At 51.4% G+C, this 22,789-nt stretch overlaps 2 protein-coding genes across 11 annotated transcripts in view; both read left to right on the top strand.

Moving 5' to 3' along the window:
* The window catches only part of SEMA4A (semaphorin 4A), a 45,914-nt gene extending 32,441 nt beyond the window's left edge, over positions 1-13,473 (top strand). For all 6 annotated transcript variants that reach the window (XM_050930824.1, XM_050930826.1, XM_050930825.1 and 3 more), the window contains 10 exons: positions 947-1,058; positions 1,497-1,613; positions 2,289-2,419; positions 3,843-4,012; positions 4,818-4,968; positions 5,300-5,489; positions 6,321-6,436; positions 6,560-6,723; positions 8,049-8,167; positions 9,512-13,473. In XM_050930824.1, coding sequence (XP_050786781.1) covers positions 947-1,058; positions 1,497-1,613; positions 2,289-2,419; positions 3,843-4,012; positions 4,818-4,968; positions 5,300-5,489; positions 6,321-6,436; positions 6,560-6,723; positions 8,049-8,167; positions 9,512-10,155 — 1,914 coding nt within the window. In that variant the 3' untranslated portion in view covers positions 10,156-13,473. The remainder of the gene's footprint in view (positions 1-946; positions 1,059-1,496; positions 1,614-2,288; positions 2,420-3,842; positions 4,013-4,817; positions 4,969-5,299; positions 5,490-6,320; positions 6,437-6,559; positions 6,724-8,048; positions 8,168-9,511) is intronic.
* Positions 13,474-17,775: 4,302 nt separating this feature from the next.
* Positions 17,776-22,789, top strand: part of SLC25A44 (solute carrier family 25 member 44) — a 28,376-nt gene continuing 23,362 nt past the window's right edge. For all 5 annotated transcript variants that reach the window (XR_007770622.1, XM_050930922.1, XM_050930921.1 and 2 more), the window contains exon 1: positions 17,776-17,854. The gene's annotated coding sequence lies outside the window, so the exon portion shown is untranslated. The remainder of the gene's footprint in view (positions 17,855-22,789) is intronic.

The raw sequence follows: 22,789 nt of genomic DNA, 5'->3' as shown, positions 1-22,789 counted from the left end.
TCCTGTGCCTAACGATGCAGCTAGGCAGCTATTGGGATTTACAGTAGCACCTTAGTCCCATTGGTCTTCAAAGGCAATTAGGTTCCTCAGTGCATTTGAAGATCCCTATAAATGCCTACCTGTATCTTTAAGTGCTTAAACACTGGAAAAGCTGGCCTTTATTGACCACCTTGTCGATGCTGTGTGTGATGAGAGAGGAGAGAAAAGAGGGTGGAGTCAGGACTCCCAGGTTCTATTTCCAGGTCTGAGACGTAGTGTGGTCTAGTGGTCAGAGCGAGTGGGGCTGGAGTCAGGACTCGAGTTCTAGTCTCCATAGAAGAGGCTTTGCTGCCCTCTGTTGGCTTTGTGTGTGCGTTGAGCAGCCTCTTATATTTTCTGGTTATCTCCCTTTCCAAATGAAAGGCCCAGGTTTACGGGAACAGTGGTGAGTTTACAGGAACCCAGGTCAACATTTTCAAAAGGGGCCTCTGATTTTCTTAAGTTGCATAAGGAAAAAAAAAATAGATATGCAAAAACAAGTGGCCACTTTCGAGACTAGTTGGCCCTGTTCTTTTGGAGTCACTAGAAGAGAGAGCTCATCTGAGCTCTGGCCTGGATTCTCCTCCAAAATTCAAGGGTGTCCTGATGTGGGGTTCCTGATTATTGGCGTTCCATTAGTATTATAATGTGACTTTATTGGGGTTATATTATGAATGTGGCATAGTGGATACAGCCCTGAGCTGGGTCTCAGAATACTGGGCTTCCACTCCTTGCACCGCCACTGGCCTGTGGGTGACCTTGTTGGTAAAACATGTTGAATATAATAGAGAGAATTATCTTAATTATGAAAGTTGGATTCTCCCCGCCCTGTGCCTGGAGGGGATCTGTCTCTAGACTGAACTCAAGTGACTACCATTTGGTTTATTCTTGTTCTGCGACTGATTGATTGATTTTTAATTCCTCCTAGAATCTGGAGACTTTCAGCCTGGTTTCTGTCGGCCGAGGGCAGCCTCTCCTCCAGGATGGGAAGGGACAGTGTCCCTTCGACCCCCGCCACAAGTATACGGCCATCCTGGTGGGTGAGTATGGAGCTCTTTGGAAACCAGGGGCTGTGCAGTGACTGCGCGATGGGGAGGGAGGTGAAACCCGCTGCCCTACAGTGGTCAGCCCATGGACAGTTATGGTGCCTCAAAGCAAAGGATTAGATCTTGAGCTAAATCAGTTGAGTCACATCTTCGGTGTGGCAGCTCCAGGATTCAAAGGCCTGAGGCTGGCCTGAAAGAGACCTCTAAGGTCCTGCTGTGATCCTTCAATGCGCTGCTGTCTTAGAGATGTAGATTTATCCCTCAGTGCCTGGGTCACCCACTCTAATCCATCAGGATAACGAGCCCTAGCTCTGGTACTTTTCATACAGAGATCTCAAAGCACTTTACCGCTCTCTGACTAAATAACCGAGCCCAGAGGCACTGGCACAGCTGCCGGCCCAGGCTTCCTTCACCACCTCTCTCCACCTGCAGATGGTGAGCTCTACACGGGGACCATGAACAATTTCCAAGGAAACGAGCCCATAATCTCCCGTGCCCTGGGCAGCAGGACCATACTGAAGACTGATGCCTTCCTCAGGTGGCTGAATGGTGAGGATGGGGTAGGAGGGCCTGTTCCTGCTGTTGCGAATGAGGTGGGGTGTGGGGAAGGGCAGGGGCTGAGGTAGCATCTGAAATCGACAGCTGCCCACGTATGGTCTTCCAGACACTGGACCTGACTCTGTTACCTGGCGGGGTTGGGAGAAGAGGCTGCAACACCCTTTGAGCTCTTCATGTGCTAAGGCTGTGCTCAGCCTGGCTCCAGGGCCAGTTAGAGCAGCCTCAGGGCTGCTCTAATTTACACTGGACTCCCCATGGCCCCCTGCTGTCCCTGGGAAGCAGAGAATAACCACAGCATAATGCACTATACTCATGCCCACAATCTTCCCCCTAAGCTGGGGTGGATGCAGCTCTACGCTGGCCAGGGAGGATCCTGCTCAGGAAGAATTATCAGGGGACCAGTTCCCCGTACTCTAAGGCCCTTTAGCCACTTAACGGGGCCTCACATCAGTGAGAACGAGGCTCAGGGACTCTTTGCTCGAGTTGCCGTCACCTATTAGCCAACAGGCGAACGGCTGGTGCCCACTGGCCCTCAGGGATGTGTTTCCTAGGTGACAAGCCCCCAGCCTCCCATGGATATTTACATGCCCCCCATTTACCCCTTGGGAAGCAGCACGCAGGGACTGGGCATCTAACCTGCCTGGTCTCATTCCCCCCCCCCAATAGTCGACGCGGGCTTCGTGGCCTCGGCCAATATCCCTGGAGACGAGAAGGTCTATTTCTTCTTCGAGGAGACGGCCGAGGAGTTTGATTTCTTTGAGAAGCTCACGGTCTCCCGGGTGGCTCGCGTGTGCAAGGTATGAGTCTGGCCCGAGTTGGCTATGTGAGCACGTGCACTTCTATGTCCCGCACCCCGGCGTTGTCGTCTCTCCCGCTTGTGGCCTGCCCCGGTGATGACAACTGACCCACCAGTAACACAGGGCCTCCGTTCTGCCCTCCAGGGCATCTGGGCAGCTTGATTGCCTTCAGATCTGTGCCGGGGGCATTGCGTAGAGGTAGAGATTGACAAAGAATAAAATTCAGTTGCCCCCTCCTAGAGCTGGGCTCTAGCCAATATCCAGGATGGTTCTGGTGGCTGGTATCACCTGTTTATTTGTAAATATAGACACATGCTGTCCCATTTCCCTGCTCTGCGCCAGCCTGGGGTCCAAGCAGGGGGTAGGGGATAGCTCAGTGGTTTGAGAACTAGCCTGCTAAACCCAGCGTAGTGAGTTCAGTCCTTGAGGGGCCATTTAGGGATCTGGGGCAAAAATCTGTCTAGGGATTGGTCCTGCCCTGAGCAGGGAGTTGGACTAGATACCTCCTGAGGTCCCTTCCAAACCTGATATTCCATTATTCTAACTGGCTGGGCTCCACTCCCTTTCAGGGTCACACTGCAGCCACCCCCTGTATTCAGACCCCAGTGCTCCATGTGGGTTATGGGGCAGCTTGAGCACCATCTATACATAGCTATGTGGGGAACAAATATTTGATGGTTGGCTCTTCAGTCTAGCAGCAGAAGGTCTAACACAAGCCAATGGCTGGAAGTTGAAGCCAGACAAATTCAGACTGGAAATAAGGAATCAGTTTTTAACAGTGAGCGTAATTACACATTGGAACAAAAGACCAAGGATCATGGTGGATTCTCCATCCCTGACCATTTTTAAATTGGATTGTTTCTAAAGGATCTGCTCTAGGAATTCTTTTGGGGCAGCTCTCTGACCTGTGCTGTATAGGAGGTCAGGCTGGATGATCATGATGGTTCCTTCTGGCCTTGGAATCTATTAATCCCATATCATAAGATGGCCCACTAGCCTCCCAACAGCCTGTTACCACTGCCTGGGTGGTTTTGTGCTTGTATCCACCTATTTAGTTCCTCATATCTCAGTGGCTGCGCACGAGGGTTTATTACAACATCATTGTCTGGAACATCAGCTGATCAGAGCCTGGTGGTTGGTTTACTCACCACAGTCATACCACTAGAATTCCCTCTTTTTATTTTGAGCAGGGGATTGAGTTCGGGTCTCCCTACAGGGCCCCCCTTCCTCTCAGACCTTCCCTTCATTCAGAATAGCTCTTTCCCTTTTCGGTGCAGCACATACACTCCCTGCTGGTGGAGTTGAACCAGCGCAATGGCAGCATGGCTGCGCACTGACCCCCAGGACAAGGCGTCCTCTCAGCCGTCCCTTTAAGGAGAGGCCCTGTCCGTTCAGGGTGACCGGGCATTTCTCTCTCCTGCAGAATGACGTCGGCGGAGAGAAGGTGCTGCAGAAGAAATGGACCACATTCCTGAAAGCCCAGCTGACATGCTTCCAGCCTGGGCACTTCCCTTTCAACGTGATCCATCACTCCTTTGTCCTACCCCAGCCAGGAGTGGGTGCTGTCTTCTATGGAGTCTTCACTTCACAATGGTAAGGCAGGAAACTTTCCTCTCCTGCCCAAAGGGCTCCGAAATCCCCCAAGGACCCATGTATTCCCAAGCTCGCACACCCACAAATCCCCTGGCTCCATCGCAAGAAGGACATTTGGGGGGAGGGGGAGTCTGTCCATCCTGCCTATTCAAATGGTATGCTGTACCCAGCAAATAAGACCCCTTCTGCGTTATGGTTCACCCTGAATATGTCATTATTGCAGAACATGTCATTAACCTGTGGAACTCCTTGCCATGTGATATTGCTGAAGAAGTTGCTTAGTACATTTCAGAACTAAGAGATGAGACTGGTGTCTAGTGGTTAGAGCAGGTGGCTTGGGGTCAGGACTCCTGGATTCTAGTCCCACATCTAGGCATGAGTGTTATTTAAGAGTTATAGCACTGAGAACTGGGAGTTGACACACCTGGGTTCTCTGCCCAGCTCTAGGAAGGAGCATGGGCCAGTGGTCAGAGGAGGCAGGCGCTAGGAGTCAGGACTCCTGGATTCTGTTCTTGGCAAGTGCCTGTCACTCTGGGGTGGTGAGAGTAGATGCTTTGCAAGTGGATGGAGGCCCTGGATGGAGGTCGCTGTGGAAGCGCCTGGCGTTATTATTTCAGAAGGATCCAATGTTTATATGGCCAAGGAACAGCTCTTAGAGAGGGCCCCAAATGGGGTGGACTCCTCATGCCCACTCACCCACACGTCACAGGCAGGGTGTGGCTGGATCCCACATCTGACCTGCCCACCTTTGGGGTCCCCCTAGTGCTGGCGTGCACCGCTAACAGGATCACTCGTCCCTTGGCAGGCAGATGGGAGATGCAGGCAGCACGGCAGTGTGCGCTTTCAACCTGGAGGACATCGAAAGAGTCTTCAGCGGCAAATACAAGGAGCTGAACAAAGAGAGCTCCCGGTGGACAACATACAGCAATGAGGTCCCTGAGCCCCGCCCTGGCAGCGTGAGTATCACCTGCTTCACGCATCTAACGCCACGGCATGATGATGGTCACGGTCAGGGTTAAGCTAGGAGGCTGGGACTCAGGACACCCAGGTTCAATTCCTGCTGGTATCATTGACTTCGGGCAAGGCACTTAACTTCTCTGTGCCTCAGTTTTCCGGGATAATAGACCATCTGCCTTGCTTTTTCCAGGAAGCTGGCATAATCAGCTGTGCTTTCCCCCTTTGCAAGGGTGCCTAGAGCAAAAAAAAACCACCCCTAAAGCCGGTCACTAGCCCAGATCCCGTAGCTGATAGCCCTTCTGATCCCCTGCCTTTCTCCTCCCACTGCAGTGCTCTGTGCGCCCATCGGCGGACAAAGTCCTGACCTTCATGAAAAACCATTTCCTGATGGATGGGAAGGTTGTGCCCAGGAACAAGCAGCCGCTGCTGGTGAAGCAGAACGTGAAGTATACACGGATCGCAGTCGATCAGACCCGCAGTGTCTTGGGCACCTCCTATGAGGTGATGTTCCTGGGAACAGGTACGGCTCCCATGAGCAGGGGACACCACCTCGTTGGTGTGTGGGGCTGGATTCTGTGCCCAGCTGATGGTTTGCTCCCATTGACATCAGTCGGGGACAAGCTCTTATCGCAGAGTCAGATGAGTAATTCGTTTTCCGGTGATTAACCTGAAAAATTACAAAAAACTTCATTTCAGGTGGACCTGAAATTAAACGTTTGGGGGTTTTGGATGAAACTAAAAAGTAAAAAAAAAAAAAAAAAGAGTTTAGTTTTTGAGGCTTTTGGAAAAAAAAGAAATTGAAAATTCAAAAAAAAAATTAAACATTTTGACTTTTTTTTTGGCCAATTTGTGTATTTGTTATTTTGGAATTTGTGTGTTAGGAGAGCAGGGGGGTGTTTCACCCCATTTTACCAGCCAATCTCAGCTCTGTTAATTGAGCCCTGCCCATTGCATTTTCAGTTAGGTATTGCTCTCCTTCACTTCCTGTCCCGTGCATTGTTAAACACATGTACCGCTCTTCACCCCAGAGGTGGCTGCATTTAATGGTGGACAAAGTGGTTTGTATAAGCCTGACAAGGTTGGTGCCAGCCAGCTAACAAAGTGCTTTGGAGGCATATTGGGGCAAAAGGCCCTGTATAAACACAGGATCATTCTCTTTTAATTAAGCAAATTGTATGTGTGAGAGAGAGAATTGAATAGACTAGCCATTTAGAGCCAGATACTCAACTTCCACTGGCACGAAGAACTTAAATACCTTTGTTACACACAGCTTAGAGAAGAGATCAGAGAGAGGATGCATGAGCTCAGCCCCATGGTAAATACACTTGTGTCCCTATATTTCCTCCCACAGATCAAGGGTTCCTGCACAAAGCAGTGGCTCTGGCCAGCGGTGCTCATATCATTGAGGAAATCCAGCTGTTTAAGGACCCGGAACCTGTGCAGAACCTTCTGTTCTCACCTGGGAAGGTAGGAGACATGCAGATCTGCCTAGTGCAGCAGACAAGAAGGGGAGATGCTGCCCCGTGTGCAACCGGGCGGTGCTAAGTAAGTGACGTAGATGTGACATTTTCTGTGTCTCCCCCCCTGCAGGGAATCCTGTATGTGGGGTACTCCAAGGGGGTCCTGCAGGTGCCGCTGGCCAACTGCAGCGTGTACAGGAGCTGTGCTGACTGTGTCCTCGCCCGAGACCCCTACTGCGCCTGGGACAGGCACAGCCAGTCGTGCCAGGAGACCCGAGGCACAAACAAAAACACGTGAGTAGCTCAGTGTGTGGAACAGCTCCGCTGTAACCTCCGAGAGGGAAGCAGCCATGTCTGGTGGTTAGAGCAGAGCCTGGCGAGTCAGGCCTCTTGGGTTCTATTCCCTGCTCTGGGAAGGGAGTGTGCTGTAGTGGTCAGAGGCAGGGGACTGGGAATCAGGACTCCTGGGTTTTATTCTGCCTTATCCCACCGTATCAATTTAGGAAAGTGACTTGCTTTGTTTCCTGCCTGCAAAGCGGGGGATATAACACTCCCCTGCCTCCCAGAGCTTGCCAGGTGCTTTGAGATCGTCCCAGGACAGCTGCTCTAGACGGGCAGATGGGCATTTCTGGACCTCAGGGAGAGGTGGGAGTGGGGAGAGTGAAAAGCCCCTAGTGTTCCCTGAGCACTAGCCCAAAGGCCCACCCACCAGGAATACAGCCCTACAGTGTCCTTAACGCACTTTGCTAGCGCTGATGCGCATTCCGCAGGCACCTCACTCTCAGAGCATATGCCACTGATCAGTTGCCTCTGGCCTCTACATAAATCCACAGTACGCCCACATCTGGAATACTGTGTGCAGATGTGGTCGCCCCATCGCAAAAAAAGATATATTGGAATTGGAAAAGGTTCAGAAAAGGGTGACAAAAATGATGAGGGGTATGGAACGGCTTCTGTAAGAGGAGAGATTAATAAGACTGGGACTTTTCAGTTTGGAAAAGAGTCGACTAAGGGGGGATATGACAGAGGTCTGTGAAATCATGACTGGTGTGGAGAAAGTAAATCAGGAAGTCTTAGTTATGCCTTCTCATAACACAAGAACTAGGGGTCATCAAATGAAATTAATAGGCAGCAGGTTTAAAACAAACAAAAGGAAGTGTTTCTTGACACAATGCAGTCAGTCTGTGGAACTCCTTGCCAGAGGATGTTGTGAAGGCCAAGACTATAACAGGGATCAAAAAAGAACTAGAGACATTCCTGGAGGATAGGTCCAGCAATGGCTATTAGCCAGGATGGGCAGGGATAGTGTCCCTAGCCTCTGTTTGCCAGAAGCTGGGAATGGGTGACAGGGGATGGATCACTTGGTGTTTCCCTGTTCTGTTCATTCCCTATGGGGCACCTGGCATTGGCCACTGTCGTAAAACAGGATACTGGGCTAGATGGACCTTTGGTCTGACCCAGTGTGGCCATTCTTATGTTCTGGGACCTAAGGGAGGACTTGAACCCAGCTCCTCAGGGCGAGCCCAGCAATCAGCTCACCTGCCATCCCCACATCAAGCAGTGGCTTGAGAGTGACTTCATTGCCTTGGGTTCTCAGTGTCTCACTTCTCCCTCTCTAGGAGTGACTGGCTGCAGGACGTTGAGAAGGGCAGACCGGGGGCTACATGCCAGCAGATCAGTGGGAAAGGCAGGGCCACGCCCAGATCTCGGGACAACTTGGGCAGCAGCCTGGTAAAAAGTTGAGTATCGACCTTCCGGATTTACTGTTCTTGGGGCGTGTGTCTACCGGTTGGTGGGGCTCTGAGCCAGCAATGCTTCGAGGGGGCTGGGGAGGCCCCGGTGCAAGCTGGGGCAGGCTGCCTGCTCTAGGGAGGAGCTGGATCCGGGGAGGAATGAAGGGGGCCACGCCCAGTGCTCTGAGGCATGGTGTCTCCGGTGGGCCTTGGCCCTGCTTTCTGCAAACAGCGCGGAGCAAATCCCACGACAAACTCTCCAAGCAAAAATAATGTCACCAAGGCAGCGCTCAGCCCAGTAATAAATAACACATCAGGGCGCCAGCCCCCCTAGACAACCCTACAATAACAAACTGTATAGTTCACCCTCTGTGCCCAGTCCACTGAGGATTAGAGGCTGTTGTGGTGCTGGGAGTTTTAGCTCACACTCCTGCAGCTCGTGCTTTTAGCTCTGGTGCATCAGCCAACATGGCAGCCATCACATGGTCTGATACAGAGGCCGCCCCTGGCTAGCAAATCTCCCGGTTCCTGGCCAAAAATTGCTATTCATTGAAATTTGCCAATAAGCTCTGGGGCGTGAATTCCCCGGCTGCACCCCTGTAACTCTGCAGCCAGCGCTCAGCGTGCCCCCCCAGTGCTTTCTTCCCTGGCTGCAGCTTGGAATGGAAGCATTGGGACGTGCCGAGTCCAGGCCGCCTGCGCCAGTGTGAATCCAATGTCACCCCAGTTGCATCCATGTAGTTTATACTGCACTCAGCGTCTAGCCCTTCCTGGCCTGACTTTCCAAACTGCTTTATTCTTGTGGCAACGCCCCCTGAGGTACAGAGAGAGGGGATGGGGGCGGGAGTGCTCAGTACCTTTGAAAATCAGGTTTCTCACTAGGTGCCCAGGTTGGAAGTGGAGCTGCGTGAAATTTTTCACAGAAACCGTTGTTTTTTTGTAATGAAAAATGCTGATTCAGAGACACCAAAACATTTTGCGCATTCGCATCAGTTTCGCACCAATTGTTTGTCCAAAAAAAACCCTCACCCTGAACAGTTTCCAAAAATATTGAAACATTTCAGTTCAAAATTTCCTTTCGTTTCCAGATGTATTAGCCATCTAAAAACGCTCAAAATTGAAACCTTTCGTTTGACCTGAAACACTTTTTGTTTTTAACTTTTCGATTGGCCATGAAAATGATCACGGTTGGTTCCATTTGAAATGAATTTTGTTCCCCGCAAACTCCGTGACTCACCCTGGCTCTAGTCGCAAGGGGCTGGTGCCAGCTCTTTGAACAGCAGCGTCAGCTGGTCCGGGTGGGCAGCCAGAGACTGACTGCTCCCTCTCTTCTCCTTGTATCTTTGCAGCTTTGAGCCCAGCGCTGAACTCCGTGATCTGGCTGCCCTGCCCACAGCTCTCAGCCCTGGCCACTTACAACTGGAGCTACCCAGGGGATCAGATCCCAGCGGGGCTGACGCTGTTGGACAATAAGACGCTGGTGATCATCATGCGGCGCCAGGCGGCGGGCGAGTACACGTGCTGGGCCAGCGAGAACGGGCACCGCCAAGCTGTGGCCCGCTATGTGGTGCAGGACCCCATGGGAGTCAACATCCTGAGCGAGAGCGGAGGGGACAGCATGGTAGGGGAAGGGCTGGAGCAGGGGGCAGGCCCACAGGATGGGCATCACTCCTACTGGGCACAGTTTGTGACAGTGACAGTGCTGCTGTCGGTGACACTGGCCATAGCAATGGCCATGGCCGGCTTCTCCTACCACGACAGGCTCAAGGCCAAGAGCAAGGTGCAAGGATGCAACACCCCCGAAGCCACCAAGGTGTCCAATCAGGAGAAGGTGCCACTGAACGGAGGCCGGAGCCCACAGCTACAAGGGCCCGTCCAGGAAGGGGCCAAGGACCCCAGGGACTGCTGTGTCCAGATGGAGGGGCTGTCCCAGGAAATAGATGTGGATAACAACAGGTTAAACGCCAGCCTCGGTGCTGGGGAGGGCTCCTAAGGGGTGGCTCTGGAGAAAGCTTAGGCTGGCCATGCCTGCCCCGACCCGCCTTTTGTCTCGAAAACAGCCGTGTCGTGGTACCGAGCAGCCCTGCGATAACAAACCAGAGTGTGTGGCTCAGCGCTTGGGAGCAACCCTACAATAACAAAGCGGTCTGCGTCCAGCCCCCAAATTCATAACAAACATATCAGCTGGTGAGACCTTCCACACGGCACGCCCAGAAACTACACCTGCTCCTCGTCAGCGTGCCAGCTGCTGCTGCCCGCCCACGGGTGGGTCGCTCCACCGCTGAAGAGCAGTGGGCTCAGCCTGCCCCACTGCGCTATCTGGGCATCACCAGCGTCCGAGTCGTGGGACAGGCGTTAAACAAAAAAACCCTTCCGCTTTTGGATTTCCACACCAAGCAAGAGACAAACACAGAGCATGTCTGGGACTCTAGATAACCAGGTTCAAAGGAGTTGGTGGGCAGAGCGGTGCTGGAGAGTGCGTGAGCCCTGCCTGGCTCGAGCCCACAGCTGGGGATTCCAGCAGGGAGCAACCCCGCTGTGGGATCTGAATGGGCCCAGTGTTGCTGTGTCTACAGATCTAGGCTGCTTGCATAGCTGCTGCCTCCTGGTCTGTTGCCCTCGGTGACTGGTGACATCTCTGCACCAGCCTGGACTAGCTGGGAGCTGCCACGTCCGCTCCGTGAAAGCTGTGAATGAAGGCCAACGTGCAACGCCGCAGCTGCACATTACCTGGCCACCTCAGTCCTCCCCTGTGTGGGACGCACTTGGCGCCAGTCAGTGGCCGGGTGTAGCTCTGCTGGGGCCCAATCCAGCTCCTCATGGCTCTGAATATGGGGTCTAATGTTCTGCCTTTGAGTGCAGGGTCAGCAGTTCAAATCCAGCCCTGCTGGCAATGATCAGACAGCTGATCCTCGTCGGCCTGCGTGCAGTGAGCAGCTGGGCTCCCAGGCTGGTCCCTGCTTGGCCAGAGGTCTGGATCAGAACAGCCACTGCTAACTGGCCCCCTCAGCGGGGACACCGGAGATGGCCCACATCACGGAGACTGCGCTCTGCTCTGGGGAGGGTGGCCTTCCATCAGAGGGCATCATACTGTGTGGGCAAAGGGCTTTAGGGCCTGATTCTTATTTACACAACAGCCTCTTTACACCACTCTGGTCCAGTAAAGGGGACATAAATGAGCCACACCCCCTCTGCACTCCCGAAGTGGTACAAGGGGCTTTTTAGTGTAAGTGAGAACCAGGCTGAGTCCCTGGGGTTTGGAGCCAACAGCCTGAAAAATCGGCTTGGGTGGTGCAGGAGGGGAGTTGCCAAGGGGCTTTGGGGATGGGAAGGAGGCGGAGGTTGTGACTGAATGTGAAGTTGTTGTTTTTTTAATTTAATGTTATTAGATTTAAGTTAAGCTTTTCCCAGTAGCAGTGATCAAACTCCTTGTTTCACCACCTCCATGCAGGGCCGGCGCTTCCATTGAGGCAAACTAGGCAATCGCCTAGGGCGCCAGGATTTTCGGGGGGCGGCATTTTGCCAGAGGGGGCGGCAGACGGCTCCGGTGGAGCTGCTGCAGTCGTGCCTGTGGAGGGTCCGTTGGTCCGCGGCTCTGGTGGAGCTGCTGCAGGTATGCCTGCAGACGGTCCGCTGGTCCCGCGCGGCTCCAGTGGACCTCCTGCAGGCACGGCTGCAGCAGCTCCACCGGAGCCGCAGGAGCGGCGTGCGGGGCGGTGAAATGGCCGTGTGTCTAGGGCACGAAAAACTCTAGCGCCGGTCCTGCCTCCATGGGAGGAACGCGGCTACCGAAACCAGCTCCAGGCCTGTAGCCACACTGACAGTGCCCAGTGACTGGGTTCGTAGCCTCGGCGCCAGGAGTGCAAACATGGTGCGTTTTTTTGCACAAACCACTTGGTTGCACCCGGGGTTAAACGCAGCCAGGCGAGTGGATTTCTCCCTCTCAAACAGGATCGGGTTGCTCGTTTCTAAAAACCCTTCTTCAACCGCATCAGTATTATTTTGTGATGGATAAATTAACCCCTGCATTGCTGGTCTGCTGCAGCTCTGACACTGCTATTATGCTTCAGTGAAATGAATGCAACACGGGATGGGCTCACTTGTTACATTTTCCAGCCGAGCAGGCGGGTTCTACTGGGATATCCTTGAAAAATCCAGGCTTCTTTCTCTGTTACGCTCACACCCATTAACCCTGCCCCGGGCAAGACTGGCTTCTAAGGCTCTGGGGGCCCGATTCCCTTTTACATCCAAGTCCTTTTACCCTGCTCTGGCAGGGTGGATGAGAACCAGGCCCTGGAGATTTCAGATGCTGGGGAAGTTGCACGGTTGGCTTCAAGTGGCAATGCCTGCGGGCCCTAAGGGTTGCAACATATCAGCGCAACTACACTGATGCTTGTCACCGGGGCAGCTTCCCAGCTTATTGTACAATAGCCGCCCGATCTGAGGGAAGAGCATTGTCTGAGCTCTGTGACAGACCCAACACCCGTACAAAAAAAACACCCAAGCAAAACTCTTCCCTGGAACCTTTCCCTCTTTGATTCAGGTCACTGGCTAAAAATGAGGATATCTACCTGGAAATCGCTACGTGACCCTGAAATCCTGCCGGAGACAAGGCCAGGGAGTTGTCACCATGATGCGGCTAGTCAAAGTGAACTCAAGGAGGGGTAGGGTTCATTTGAACAAACCACACTGAGGTAAAAGCTACCTGGGTCTGGTCTGCATCTGGATTTGATGCTGAGGTACACATGCCTTTCTGTAGTGCCTGTGTGTGCAACCTCCCGCTCTCGTTTCTGTGCCATCTACTGCTCTGTAACGACGACTAGATTCTTCGGTCAAGTGCCTGAGCTTTTATAGGCGGGACAAAGCCCATTCTGTCTGTCTGTGTTGCTGAGCACCGGGGTCTGTGCCACGTTGTCCGTACTGCAGTTAGAGTGACCAGGCAGCAAATGTGAAAAATCGGGACGGGGGTGAGGGGTAATAGGAGCCTATATAAGAAAAAGACCCAAAAATCGGGACTGTCCCTATAAAATCGGGATATCTGGTCACCCTAACTGCAGTGCCAAGCCCCGCTTTCAGGCCTGCTCCTCCGCTGGTGTCTATCAGCACAGCACCTTGGGCTCAATGCTGATCTATACCTGCTGGGGATCTGGCACTATTAACCTCAGTGGAGCTGGGCCAGTTTACACCCGCGTGGGATCTGGCCTTTCGTTGCTTGTTTTATGATGTTTAACCTTTTTTTTTTTTTTAAAAAAAGATGTTCATCTTCCTCCTCTGGATGCATTTTATTTTTTATTAAAAAGAGAATGTCACACTCGTGTGCTGCTTTTTTATTCTCATGTCAAGAGCGTGTTGCTAAGAAGAGAGAAAAGGCCTGATTCTCCATTGCCCTGTACCGGCCCCATCATTTACACCAGTACAAAAGGGTGTAAAACAATACCCAGGGCCGCCCGGGGGGGGGGGGCAAGTGGAGCAGTTTGCCCCAGGCCCCACAGGGGCCCCCACAAGTTTTTCGGGGGCCTTGGAGCGGGGTCCTTCACTCGCTCCAGGGGCCCCGGAAAACTCTTGAGGGGCCCAGGCCCCGGGAGCTTCCTCCACTCCAGGTCTTCAGCAGCGGGGGGTCCTTCCACCCTGGGGCAGAAGGACCCCCCGCCACCAAATTATTGCCAAAGCGGGGGCCCCCTGCCGCCAAAGACCCCAGGCCCACTGAATCCTCTGGGTGGCCCTGACACTACCCTTCTGAATTGATGGCCATTTGCACTGGTGTAAAAATGTCAGTTTAATAACCAAGGACTGGATTCCATTTACTTCAATTGTTGGTCTTAAAGGAGCTATTTATGTACTTGACGTTTAATACCACAGGAATTACCTCAAACACCATTGAAAGGCGGCTGGCTCTGGGGTGAATGCCTTTTAACAGCTCTCAGCAACACTACAGGATGGGAAGCAGTGGAGAAGCTGTTTGTTTACTCAGAAGGGTTAATATATTAACACTCATGTCTAACGGCTCTGTGATAAAGTGGGCATCATTGGCTCCATTTGACACAGGGAAAATGAGGCACAGAGTGGGAGGAGTGACTTTCCCAAGGCCGTCAGGAGAGCTGGGAGCCAGGAGTCGTCATTACCAGCTGCCTACTCTAATGGTTAACTTTTCCCCAGTGGGAGATAGGCTCCTAAATTCCTTTGAGGAGTCAGAAGATTCCAAAGAGCCACAATTCTGTGCACACAGCTACTCATAACTCCTTACTGGAGCCTTGATTCAGCATCTGCTCCGAGGTCCGAGCGCTCCCTTACTAAGTCACCAGCACGCCAGTTACGTCTGCACCCCCAACCCTGCTCACTTTGGTAGACAAGACAAGATCACAGTATTACCACTGCAAATCAATCTATGGCCTCCATCCCTGTAGCATCTCAGCACTTCACAATTTCTAATGTGTTTATCCTCACGCACACCCTGTCAGTCAGGGCAGTGCTATTATCCTCCTTTGACAGATGGGAAACTGAGGCACAGACAAACTAAGGCCCAGATCCTCCAAGGTGTTTAGGCACCAAAATACTTTTGAAGCATCTGGGCCTAAGCGATTTGCCCAAGGTCACACAGCAAGTGCGCAGCGGAGCAGGGAACTGAAGCGAGGTTTCCTAAATCCCAGACTAGTGCCCTAACCACTAGGCCATCCTTTCTTTGGAAAAAGCAAAACCAAACCTGGCTGTTATGGATTGATCTTCAAAGGCGTGTGGCTCCTGCTGACTTCAAGTGCAGCTGTTTGCTCAGCAGTCATGCAAAGCAGGGATCTATCAGCCAAAATCATCTGCCCCGCCTGAACGCCCATCTCACTGCTATGAAAAAGGAAGGCAAGAAATGAGTCACGAACCAGACAGACATAATGGCAACTTTCCCTTGGACAATGGGAAAAGACAAGAATGTGCTGACAGTTGTGTGCTGCCAGGGATCAATGAAAGGAGTGATCTGAAACCGTGATCTCGGAAGACACAGCACGTTCATAGGTCTGAAAGACGCACACTCCTTACACTGTAATTACAGTTTTCCTGTGATCCTCTAGGAGAGATTAAAACAACAAGGAGTCCGGTGGCACTTTAAAGACTGACAGATTTATTTGGGCATAAGCTTTCGTGGGTAAAAAACCACTTCTTCAGATGGATTCAGGAGGGATTAAAAGCTTCTGGCCCTTTCTTTAAATTACACCAATTTTCTGTCCCTATAAGTGCCTCTTTCCTATAAAGAAGCATCTGGTCTTTTAAGGATTGTTACCTGGCTTCGTCCCTTGAAAGCGTCATTATTTGGGCTGGTTCATTAAGAGTCATTAATTGTCTCTTTGTTTGCAGTGTTGTTGTAGCCATGTTGGTCCCAGGATATTAGAGAGGCAGGGTGGGAGAGGTAATAGTTTTTATTGGACCAACTTCTCTTGGTGAAACGGACAAAGCGTCCCAGCTACACAGAGCACTCCTGGGGGCATTCTGTGCCAAAAAAAGGAAAAAAATCTGCACACAATATTTTAAAATTCTGCAAATGTTATTTGTCAAACTAGCACTACATAATCATGCCAATTTCAATTATTTTGGTAATTTATTTCAAAATACCTGTCAGCAAGTAGGTCTGTAACAGTAGCTCAGTGGTTTGAGCATTAGCCTGGGCTGTAAATTCAATCCTTGAGGGGGCCATTTTGGGGTCTAGAGCAAAAATCTGTCTAGGGATTGGTCCTGCTTTGAGCAGGGGGTTGGATTAGATGACCTCCTAAGGTCCCGTCCAACCCTGACATTCTATGATTCTAATACAGACACACCCAAAAATTCCCCCAGGAGTAGAGAGTTAAAGAAACCCCCATGATAATCCAGTTCCTGTTTCTCTACCCCCTCTCTTCCCCAGAGCCCAGCTGGGGGGCCAGAGCTCAACCACAGCCCCCCCGCCAAGATACCTGGCCCCCCTCCAGAGCTCAGGGATCCGGAAGGAGAAGCAGCCTGATGCTTGGTCCCAGGCTTGTACGGAGTTTCCTGTGAGCTGCCTTCTCCTTCCCTCAGAGCATGCTGCCAGGAACCATTAGCTCCTTCCCCCAGCAGTGTCTTCTGTGTGCAAGCTGGGCTCTGCAAGTCCAGCGGCGGCTAGCAGTACTGCTGCCCATTTCTGTGGGGGAAGGAAATTCTGCACGCGCAGTGTTAATTTCTGCAAAATTCTGCATTGCGCAGTGGTGCAGAATCCCCCCAGGAGATAGATATCCAGTGAACACAGGCGCCAACTTTTATTTTTCTAGGTGGATGCTCCATCCCCTACTCTGCCCTGAGGCCCCGACCCCACTCCGCTCCTTTCTCCAAGGCCCCACCCTTGTTCTGCCTCTTTCTGCCCCTCCCCGAGCACACCCTGCCTTCACTCCACCTCTTCCTGCCCCTGCTCCGTCCCCTCCTCCCAGCGCCTCCTGCCTGCCGCTGCACAGCTGATTGGCAGGTCACTGCTGAGCAGGGACTATTTTTTCCCTGGTTGCTCCACCACCTATGCCAGTGACCACCCCAAACACACCAAAAAATCTGTTATCTACTGCCAAGCCCTCAGCTACCACATAATAGGTTCCAAGGAGAAAGTCCAGGATACGCATCTCAACACACTTAACACCACCTTCACCAAACAAGGACACTCATCCAGAGAAGTAGAGCACATCATGGAATGGGCTGGTATTAAACCGGACCATCCTGGTTTTCAAGGGTTTGTTCCCATCCAGTACAATGGTTTTGTCTGGTAGTGGGTGGGAAATGACATTTTTAAGAGCCTACGGCTCTGCCCCTGCCAGCATGACCTTGCATGCAAAGTAACACCGATGGAGGTGAAAAATGGCATGGCACACACACACCCCCATGCGGCGTGATATTGCAGGCACCATGCATCCCAGGTTGCACCAGTGGGGCAGGGCAGTGAGCTCTTAAAATGCCCCCCCCCCCCCAGCATGCTCTTAAAAAAGGCATCCCTTGTCAGCATGACCTTGCAGGCAGCGTGTGTCCCAGGTCACGCTAGCAGGAGCAGACCCACGCCATTTCCAGAGCACCCACCAATGTGTGTGTAGCCCCCCTACCCCCAAACACCTCCAGAGAACCTGTTTCAATAGAGGAAAAAAAATCACCTTCCACCCCAGGCTGGAAACATCAATTACATTCTCCCTGGGGAACCACACCCTGCAAAATTCCTTTCTGAACCTCCTTTTCTAGCCTTCAAACAGCCCCCCCCCCAACCTGGCCAAGCCCCCAGATCAGAACCCACCAACTCAAAGGGGTAGCATCCCCTCCCCTCCTCCCAACTCAAAGGGGGACCATCCCCTGCAGCCCACGTGTGTAGCACCCATGGATGTTGCAAGGTGCCTGGCTCAGAGGGGGGGATGGGGGAAACGGTGAGCGCGCATGCTCAATGCACGACTAAGCCTTGCGGGCGGCCATATTTGACTGGGGCAGGGGAGGGCGGACGCCATCTTTGCTAAGGCCAAGAATCACGCGAGGGGAACGGGGCCGCGCGAGACTTCTGCCCTCACCTAAGATGGCGCGGAGGGGAGCGGGGAGCGAGCAGGGCATTGGCCGAGCGGACGGCCACGCGGGCCGCGCCTCCCTCCGCTGACTTCCGGCCGGGGCGGGGCTGCTGCTGGCCCGGCTCTCGGGGGCGCCATGGGGGCGGAGCAGGGGCCTGGGGGCGCCCGCCCGAGGTGAGTGAGAGGCGGCCGCGCGGGGGCGGGGCTTAGTGATAGGGCCCGAGGGGGCTCACCGGGGGGGCAGTGGGGACAGCTGAGGGCCCAAGGGGGAGCCAGGTGGGGAGCCAGGGTGCGGCGTATGGGGGGCTAGGCAGGGGCAGTGCGGGCTTTGGGACGGGGCCCACCCTGGGGGGCAGTTGGGGGGCAGGCTGGGATAATTGGGGGGCTGGACAGGCAGTTGGGGGGCAGGGTGGGATGAGGGTAGTTGAGGGGCAGGGTGGGATAATGGGGGGGCTGGGGAGGCAGCTGGGGCAGGGTGGGATGGGGCAGTTGTGGGGCAGGGTGGTATAACTGAGGGGCTGGACAGGCAGTTGGGGGCAGGGTGGGATAATTGGGGGGCTGGGGAGGCAGCTGGGGCAGTTGGGGGGCAGGGTGGGATGAGGGTAGTTGGGGGGCAGAGTGGGATAATGGGGGGCTGAGGAGGCAGCTGGGGCAGTTGGGGGGCAGGGTGGGATAACTGAGGGGCTGGACAGGCAGTTGGGGGCAGGGTGGGATAATTGGGGGGCTGGGGAGGCAGCTGGGGCAGTTGGGGGGCAGGGTGGGATGAGGGTAGATGGGGGGCAGGGTGGGATAATGGGGGGGCTGAGGAGGCAGCTGGGGCAGTTGGGGGGCAGGGTGGGATAACTGAGGGGCTGGACAGGCAGTTGGGGGCAGGGTGGGATAATTGGGGGTCTGGGGAGGCAGTTGAGCTGGGGGTCAGTGGGAGGCTCTGGGATGGGGTGGGAGCAAGGTGAGACAGAGGCTGAGGAGGGGCAGTTGGGGGATGCTGAGCTGGGGGACGGTCCAGGGAGAAGGACATTTGAGGAGATGCATCTGGGGACGATGGGAGGGGGGAGCATTTTGAAGGAAGGATGGAGGGGGGCTTTGTGGGAGGGCAAATAGGGAGAACACTGCAGAGGGACAGGCCTGGGACAGTTTGATGGGAGGATGAGGCAGGACACAACTTGAGGGAGGTCATAGGGAGAGGGGCAGTTGGGGTGGCAAGGCCTGCGGGGGGGCGGGTGAGGTGCAGCGCTCAGCTTGGGGTGCTGGGGATAAGGCTGCAAGCTAGGCAGTAGTGTGAAATGATGGTGGAGTCAAAAAGGGGTGCTGTTTGAGAAGCTGGGAATATAAGAGCCCTGTCCTCTACTCAAGTCACTTCTGCCAAAACTTTCAAATGTCCACTGACTTCTGCATGTGTCCATTTTGGGGTGCCCCAAATTAAATCCCTATAGCCTTGTTTTCAAAGGTGCTGGGAATAAGAACTGTGCAGCACTTGCCCCTCCACTCCAAGGAGTAGCCCTTACCAGTGCCCTGAACTGATATGCACGTTGCATAGAACACAGGAAAGTTCATGATCCGTACAGATGATCAGAAGGGGGGAAGGATAGCTCAGTGGTTTGAGCATTGGCCTGCTAAACCCAGAGTTGTGAGTTCAGTCCTTTAGGGGGCCATTTGAGGATTTAGTTGGGGATTGGTCCTTCTTTGAGCAACATGCTGGACTAGGTGACCACCTCAGGTCCCTTCCAACCCTAATAATCTATGATTCTAAGAGCAGCTTTGGGCCTTTCCAGGCAGCCAGCAGGTCACCCCTGTCTTTTTCAACTTGAGTTGTGGGTGCTTACCTCTTCTGAAAACCAGCCATGGAACATCCAAATTTGAGTGCCCAAAAATTGAAGCAACTGAAATCAGTGGATGTGTTTGAAAGTATTGGTTTTAACCTCTCCATGACTCAGCTTCACTCTGTGTAAAATGAGGATGATGCTTAGAGGCACTGTGAGGCCTTATGTTTGTATAAGATGTATTTTTTTAAATGCTTGGATAAAAATGGTATAAAAGTGTGAAGTATTCATTAAAAATTAGTGATGCCGAGCCACCTAACCAGCCCAGGTTCCCTCTGGTTTAGTACAGATAAGAATTGAAATTAGGAGACTCTCAGTGACCTTGCTTTCGGGAATGTTTGACCTCCTGTGTTTAGAGAGAGTCCAGAGGCAATGTAGATCTTGGGGAGGCGGTTTCTCACCCCACTTCTGGATGACTCCCAGGACTCCAAGCTAAGGCATTAGTATGCTGACTGGGAGCTCTCTCCTAGTTTGGAGCAAACAAAGGCCCTGTCTTCATTGGCCAAAGAACCACATTTAAACACAGTTGCAGCAAAACATTTATAACACAGATTGGCTAGCTTGTGTTAAAGGGGTACAAATTGTGTTGATCAGTTGTGTTTGAGACTAAGTTGCTTGGCCTCTTTTGACACAGGCTACCAGAGCCTTGTTATGCACAAATTTTGCTGCAACTACACAGGAGCCTACTGGGCAAAGTGAGTTTTCTGAAGGATTGGGGTTATCAGAAGACATCCGTCAAGCCTCTTAGAAAATTATATGGACTTGGTTTAGATTTCCCGTGGAGTAATAGTCTGTGCATCTTCATTTTTCAGCTGAGGTTTTCATACCACTTTAACTCTCCACACACCTGTTGGTAGGTAGGTAGGTAGGTAGTGCCCTCATTTTAGAGCTGGGGAAACTGAGGCACAGAAAGGGGGAAATGACTTGCCCAAGATCACACACCCAGGCACTGGCAGAGTCAGAAACCAGAATCTAGGAGTCGTCCTTCCTAATCATTTACCCATCAGGTACAACTTCAAGAAAATAGTTTCCTTCTGTTCTCAATTAGGAGTCTATGAGTCACGCAGCTCTCTGTATAAATATAGACTTATTTATGGGTAGTATTAGACTTTTGGCTGCCCAAGTTCCATGGACTTTTGGGATAGATGAGAGCAAGTTAACAAATGGTCTCCATGTCCTTACCCCCAAAGTAGAAGAGTCATTCATTATGGTAGTGGCTAGGGCCCACCTGAGAATGAGGCCCTCTTGTGCTAGGCTTTGTAAAATATGTGTGGTAGACAGCCCCTGCCTCCAAGAGCTTACAATCTAAATAGTCAAAAAAATGGGCAGAAGAAAGGCATAAAAGATACAAGCAGAATGAAGAGTGTGGTCTGGAAATTTCATATTGTCTGCATACTATTTGGAGAGGAGTGATAATTGTTGTTTTTTTTTATTGTGTGGGTCTTAGGGATTGGCAAATTTGGAATTTGGTGGTTATTTTTTATCTTTGTTTTGTGTGGGGAAGGTGGTGTTTAAAAGGTGGGAAGGAAATGCCTGAGGGTGGAAGTAAGTCTTCTAATGAGATCATTGCTTTGACCAAGGCCTTAGGTTTAAATTCTGGAACCATAAGTGAAATTGTGGCCCCACTGAAGTCAAAGACAAAACTCTCATTGATTTCAGTGGTGCAAGGAATTTGCCCAGTATATTTAATCAAAACATTCCCAGTGATGCCAGGCACTCCTCTCCCCGCCTTTAGAGATTAATCCACTGCCATAGCCCTGCTTCCATCACTTGCAAACAATGGGATTAAAGCAACATTGTCTGTTAGATTCAGATTCCAAATGAAGGTGATTATTAACAAGACATAGAGGAAAGTTCAGTCTCTCCCCCAAGGAGCTGATGGCCTCAGTAATAAAATCAACACAGTGTATAGAACCTAAAACCAATGCAAACATTTCCTTGAACTTTTAAAACTCCTGTAGGTGGAGGGAAGGCGTTACAAGCCAAACATTGCAGCTCCTGCAACAGCTTGAGAACCAAACAAATGAAACTAACTAGATCCAAAAGTGAAAGTGAGCGGTGTGTCATTGTCCACCATGAACATACTCTGAGAAGTAAACTAGACCTCACCTAGTTCCATTGATTTAATAATCAGTGATGATACTAATAACAGGTAAAATCAATATGATTTTTCACCTCACCGTGTTTTCTAAACCTCTGTCCTTGAGTAGCGGAGCAGACTGGGCTGAAGGCCTGGACTACACTTGAAAGTTCCACCGGTGTAACTGTGTAGGTTAGGGGGGTTTGGTTTTTATGTTGAAATAGTTATACTGATATAAGTTCTTAAATTCCATTTGTCTCTTTCAGTTGGTGGTAGCAGTGAGTCATGGTTTTATTTTTATACCTGGTAAAATAGGATACCTTTTATTTTCATTCAGATTGTTGTTTTGCAAATACCATGTGTATTTTCAACCTCAGTCTCTGGTCTGAGGATCACTAGAAGTTGTGATAAACCTATAACAATATGTGCTGATCTGTAAACATTTTGTTGGCTGATAGTAAGCAAACATTTTTTTTTAATTTAAAAGGACTTTCCTTCCAAGAGAATAAGCAAATATGTAAATTGTTTCATCAAGCAAATTTCTCTCATATCTTGGTTACTTGACCTTTATTGATGGAGCCTGAAATTTGGGGCCTTATTCTTATTTACACTAAGGCCTGTCTTCATTACTCTGACAGTATAAAATGGCTTTAAATTAGGCATGAATTACAGTTACACCTTACACCTCCTTTTCACTGCCAGGGCTGTATAAAGAGGTCTTAGCGTGCCTGGGAATCAAGCCCTTCATAATAACTTAACACTGTCGATTACTCCAATATTCCGTCTGACTGTCTTTGGGTTTCCTGGTAGGGTCCCTGCAGTCACTGGCATTATCACTTCTGTCTTGAGCTGTATGATTGGGGGTTGCCTTGTCTACACAGGGAAATTGACCAGAATAGCTATTTCTTTCAAAGTGGATTAAACAAAACTGTGAAAAAGCACTCTTCTGTAAGTGTGTCCACACAGGGAGCTGTGGCTCTTGAAAGTTATTTCAGATGATGGTAGAATTTAAAGTGTAGGCAAACCCTTTGAAGCAAATTGTGTCTAAAGCTGAATGGCTCTGGCCTTTGTATTACATAATCAGGATGTTCTCTGACAGTTATAACTTTTCTACACTGAACCCAGGGAGGAGTCTTTTGATCTGGAATGGGAAATGTTCAATCTAACAATAATCTGGCTCCAGCTGGATATTATAACTTTTTTTTTTAA

The sequence above is a fragment of the Gopherus flavomarginatus genome, chromosome 20, assembly GCF_025201925.1.
Source record: "Gopherus flavomarginatus isolate rGopFla2 chromosome 20, rGopFla2.mat.asm, whole genome shotgun sequence".
In the NCBI taxonomy this organism is placed as follows: Eukaryota; Metazoa; Chordata; order Testudines; family Testudinidae; genus Gopherus; species Gopherus flavomarginatus.
This window is presented reverse-complemented; position numbering and strand designations above follow the sequence as displayed.